The sequence below is a fragment of the Diabrotica virgifera genome, chromosome 2, assembly GCF_917563875.1.
Source record: "Diabrotica virgifera virgifera chromosome 2, PGI_DIABVI_V3a".
In the NCBI taxonomy this organism is placed as follows: Eukaryota; Metazoa; Arthropoda; class Insecta; order Coleoptera; family Chrysomelidae; genus Diabrotica; species Diabrotica virgifera.
In genome coordinates this window covers 187,065,206-187,070,821 of record NC_065444.1, presented here as the reverse complement: position 1 = coordinate 187,070,821, position 5,616 = coordinate 187,065,206, and the positions used below count along the sequence as shown (strand labels likewise).

General features: G+C 31.8%; 1 protein-coding gene across 1 annotated transcript; it reads left to right on the top strand.

Moving 5' to 3' along the window:
• Positions 1-275: 275 nt before the first annotated feature.
• Positions 276-3,689, top strand: LOC126880336 (uncharacterized). Its single transcript, XM_050644133.1, has 2 exons — positions 276-504; positions 1,190-3,689. The coding sequence occupies exon 2, from the start codon at positions 1,209-1,211 to the stop codon at positions 3,600-3,602; it is 2,394 nt and encodes a 797-aa protein (XP_050500090.1). The 5' UTR covers positions 276-504; positions 1,190-1,208; the 3' UTR covers positions 3,603-3,689.
• Positions 3,690-5,616: the final 1,927 nt, after the last annotated feature.

Genomic DNA, 5,616 nt, shown 5'->3' with positions numbered 1-5,616 from the left:
AATATCAAGTACATCGATGTAGTAGGATGGAATTCTGAGCCACATAACCTCATTGACTGCCCTACTACCAGATTGTAATATATGTGTCCAAACTTGAGTAATACCATCTTAAAATGGTAGTGAGAAAATTTTAAATAATTACATTTTTTGAGACGTAGTATCATTTGAATTAAATTTTTTAAATTTCCTTTGAATAGAATATCATTTAGTAAGATGTTCTAAAGTTAAGTTATGCAACTTTTAGAGTATTATAAGTAAAATTGTACTAACGTAAAAGCACCGTATACCGTCCGGTCTCCCAATTCCGTCCGACAAAGAAATTGCGCTCTATACCTCAGAGTTTCGTCGCAATCAGACGGCCGAGTAGAATTTTTGATAGGTTATATCCCCACTCATTCTACTTTTAGCACGCAGACATTTTACGTTTACTGTTGTCAGTGCGATTCAGTTCATTGCAAGTGCATGTCTTGTTTTAAGCTATACTGATTCCAAAAAAACATAAAGGTAAGGAATACTTATTTTCCATATTTTATAGATACTACGTTTAACAGTTATGTTTTTACTTATTTATTAGAATCTTTCATATTTATTTATTGTAAATATACATATATTTTTGTAATTTTTTTCGAACAATAGATTTTATTACCGAAATTAAAGTGGACGGAATAGGGTAATGCAGAATATCAAGGGGTTCTTGATACCGTCCTAGCGGACGGTATTAGGGATTAACTCCTTCAGTTTCAAACGCTTTGTAAATATAAGTCTTAGTTAAATAATATAATCCGACATATTTTAACCACAATATATATTTTGCTCCGTTTAAAAACCTAAATACGACCTATTATAGGTACAACTCATTTTAAGAAAATTAGTGTCAACTATTAAGTGAATTCGAAAATTCAATTTAAAATTTAACCCAAGAATGATGCATTTATTACCTATTCTAGATTTAATGTGTAAGTTTGGTTTAGTTTTTATTTGTAAAAAATGTTTATGGTAGTTCTTCCTCTCAGTTTGTATTATCAAGTATGATAAAAATGACTATCTAATTAGTAAAACTCATTTAAAGGAATTGGACGGACACAGGAACCTTCTGTCCTATATCCGTCCATGGTGGACGGACAGAGCTACCTCAAACTCCTGTTACCGACCCCATAAAATAAAAACTAATAAAATATTTTTTTTTCAGTTTTTTATTATCTGCAACTATGGTATACAAAAAGCGGATGAAGTATCCCCGAGAGAATATCCAAAAAGCTATAGAAGATATTAATTTGAAACGTTTAAGTATTCGACAAGCCTCCAAAATATACAATGTGCCTAAAAGTACTTTGTTAGATACTATGAAAGAAAAGTACAAAACTCCGGGCAATATTGGAGGGCCAACAGTTTTGTCCAGTTCCGAAGAAGACTTGATTATAAAATGGATAATCGAAATGGGTAACGTGGGATTCCCGGTAACAAGATCTCAACTTGTTGATTCTGTTTCAAAACTAATTCAAAATTTGAAACGAAAAACCCCATTTAAAAATTACATACCTGGTAAAAAATGGTACAATGGTTTTCTCGCTCGTCATCCAGAAATTTCAAAACGTGTTCCACAATCACTATCTTCTTGTAGAGCCGCAGTTACGGAACAAAATATAAGAAATTGGTTTACCCAAGTTCGGGATTATATGACAAAAATGAATTTTTTACACATTCTTGAAAACCCCAAGAGAATATTCAATTGTGATGAAAGTGGTTTCTATTTATCCCCTCAAGAAAAACAAGTGTTGGTTAGAAAAGGTGCAAAAAAGGTATACAGTCGCATAGCTAATGACGAAAAAGAATGTCTTACAGTTTTGCTAACTGTTGGAGCTGATGGTTCTGTACCTCCGCCATTAGTTTTGTATCCCTACAAACGGTATGTGTCAGCTGCAATAATAACGAACATGCCAAACCAGTGGGGAGTTGGGCACTCTGAATCTGGTTGGATGACAAGTGAGACATTTTATGAATACGTTACAAATGTATTTTTTCCCTGGTTGGAAAAGAACAGTGTTCCACTCCCAGTGATATTGTTTCTGGATGGACACTCTTCCCACATCAATCTGCCTATTACTGAATTCTGCAAAGAAAAAGGTATTATTTTAACAGCATTTTACCCCAACGCAACTCACCGATTACAGCCGTTAGATGTTGGTGTTTTTTATCCCATTAAAAATAACTGGCGAAAAGATGTTCGATCTTGGCGTATGGAGAATAACGGAAGAAAACTTCAACGGGCTGAGTTTGCAAAACTCTTAGACAAAACTTTGAAGGCTACAGTCTGTACATCGATAATAAAAAGTGCATTTGAATCATGTGGACTCTTTCCGTTTAACGAAAATCGCATTGATTATTCAAAATTAATAAAACCAATAGAACAAAAAGATTCTGATGATAAAATAACTGAATCAACATCCACTACAACTGTTAATGTTTATGATTCTAAACTACTTCGAGAGGTAGAGATACGTTTAAAGCCAGAGGTTGTTAACCGTTTTAGGATTGCTGAATCAGCGGCCCAACTAGAAGAAAAATATGTAGCATTGTATGATTTCTGGAAGAGTCTTCATCCACAAAATGTCGATCATGATAAAACTTTGGAAAACAATTTGCCAATTAATGCTGCTAACGAGACCATTGTTGACATACACTTCGATGAAAACTTTTGGTTTTGCAATAATGATACAATTGAAGCTACAGTCAAAGCAGATGGAGCATTGGTCTTAATTCCTTCACAGAATAGCAATTCTAGTTCGCCAAAACCTGGTCCATCAGCATCCAAGAACAATGATTGTGAGAATATAGACTATTATTTAGCAGTAAGTTCACCCCAAGAAAAAACACCACCTAAGAACAAAATAGTAAACACAACTCCTTGTAATAGCCCATTAAAAGATGATTCAATAGGTATAGTTTATTCTGATCAAAAAAGACAAGTACAAAATCAAGAAAAAACCCCACTTAAGCAAATTACAACAACATCAGAGAATAATAGTAAATATCCAACACCTTTCAAAAAAGCACTATTTTGGCCGGAAAGTTCTGCAAAGAAAAAAAATAATAGCACAGAAGACACCAAGGAAAGGAAAAAACCAAAGATTTATCCTACAGTAGCTATAAGTGATGAATTTATGGAACATCAACGAAGACTCAAAAAAGAAAAAGAGGAAAAAGAAAATGAGAAATGTGAACGAATCCGAAAGAGGAAAGCAAAAACAGAGATTCAACAAGCAAAAAAGAAAAAGTGTCCTCCAAAACACACACCAGGCATAGATACTGGTAATAATAATACGGAAAACATAAATAAAAAGAATATAGAAATATATTCAAAGGACGATTTTGTGTTGGTTCAGTACGACAGTGAATATTTCCCTGGTGTAGTTCTGGAACGAAGCAATGATACTTTGAGAGTTAAAAGTATGACTATGAATGGAAAGTACTGGAAATGGCCAGATAGAGATGACATTTTAAATTATGACTTTGATGATGTAGTTTGTAAGATTGCGAGACCTTCACTCATAAATAAACGCGGCGCCTATGAAGTTCCAGAAATTGAAAACCTAAAAAAATGAAGTCTTTTTTTTTTATTATTTAATTCATTTGCAGTCATTAAGTTCGTTTCAAAACTTTGTACTTAAATAAAACTTATTTTTAAATTATTTGTTTTGTTTTTTGGCCATTTTTTTGCAAATTTATTTAAAAATTATTCATAATGGGTTTTTTTTGTCATAACTAAATAAATAGGACGGATAACGGTACTCTTGTGGACGGAATTGGGAAAAAATCATTAATGTGGACGGAAAACGGCTATTTGCGAAATTTTTGCATTTGGTTTCTTAAATAAGCAATTTTGTTGAAATGACTACTGTTATTATTATAAATTTGGCTCTAGTAAGAATTAATAATGCATAATAGCTTATAGACAGAATTACTTTAAATTTCAATGATTCGGAATTGATCTTTCAAACAATTTTATATATACCACTTATAACCGGTCGGAATTCGGTGCTCTTACGTTAGTTGGGCATTTTTAAATGATTTTTAAACAAAATCCACGTAAGTCTCACTTTCCGCCACACCGTACTTATCCTCATACATTATTTATACTTCTATTATAACTATAAGATAGCTTTATTGTTCCTCTTTCATGTCCAACTTATAAAATTTCATTTGATCCATTAGTTAAAGAATTGTATTAAAATAACTCAATTGTGCGCTTCGCCGATCACTAGTATGCAGTGTGCGAATGTTTGTGAGAAAAGTGACTTTAGCGTTATAAATAAAAAAGTATAGAAGCTATAGATTTAATTCTAGAAAAAACTTTATGTAAGGTTTTTATGTAAAATTTTAAGTTTTTCAATGGTGAAGTGAGTTTTTGCTGGGAATTATATTTTCGTAGTTATTAAAAAAAAACTAATCCCGCAGTTTATTTGTTTATTAAAAAGTAAAGTCCTTCTTACATTTCTGCAGTAGAACTTTTTGATATGTTGTTTATTAAACATTTCCTAATCAAACTAAAAAAATTTCTATCTTGTTTTTCTTCTAAAAACGCATTTTAAATCTGCGAGGCAACAAAATTTTTCGCATAATGTCATTGTAGTTACACCCGAAAAATATCTTAAAACCATAAAAATTTACAAAAATGTATCGTAAATTTATTTAAAAGGAATTGGCGAAGCAATGACATAACTATCAGAACTGGCACAATTATTATGGTTTCAAGTTTATTTTTCGGGTCTAACTACAATGATACCAATGATATAATGCAAAAAATTATTTTGTATCGCAGATTTGAAATACGTTTATCTCGAAAACATTTGAGTTTAGCGAGATGAATGTAGTATACCTTTTTTAAATAAAAATATTAAGAGAATAAAAATTTGTATTAAAAATTTTTGTTGAGTGGGGGATAAAAAAAGTGAACGTATTAAATGAGCGCTGAAAGGCGTATGTGGCGCCCTCTGGGTAAAACATCATTTTTGGTGGCGAATTTAGATTTTCCATGCCAAAAAACCCGCGCTTACCAAATTTCGTGTTATTATTCCATGCCAGTCAGGAAATATTCAAGAATAAATAAAATAAATGCTTAACTTTGACACCCTGTATTTCGGTTATTATCAACTTTCGTACTAATGTAAGTTAGCTTAAATCGACCTATTTTAAGCTCAGGAATCTACGGTTAAGCTATGGCCCATCCTTTGCCAAACACTCTGTATGTATTTAAAAAATGAGCAATATATTGTTAACGCCGCATCCACCAGAATTTAAATGCATCGTTTTTCTTCTACAATACCTTTTATTGTAATGATATTTCTATGTTCAACAGTTAGACTGGTTTAAATTGAAATTTTAAAGCTTTTAAAGCGTTTTGAAAAAAATAAGATCAAAATTGTAGAGCAAGTTTTTAAATTTTAAAGTTAAAGAGCAAGTTTAAAAATCTGCCCCTTTTTCCGTGTAACTCATAGATAATAAGAGATACGCAAAAATGATTCAGTACGAAGATGCGGAGTTTTTCTGACAAAAACTTTAATTTTTTTCACTACTATAACATAAAAACTTAGATATCACTACTTTAAGTTAGGTTGA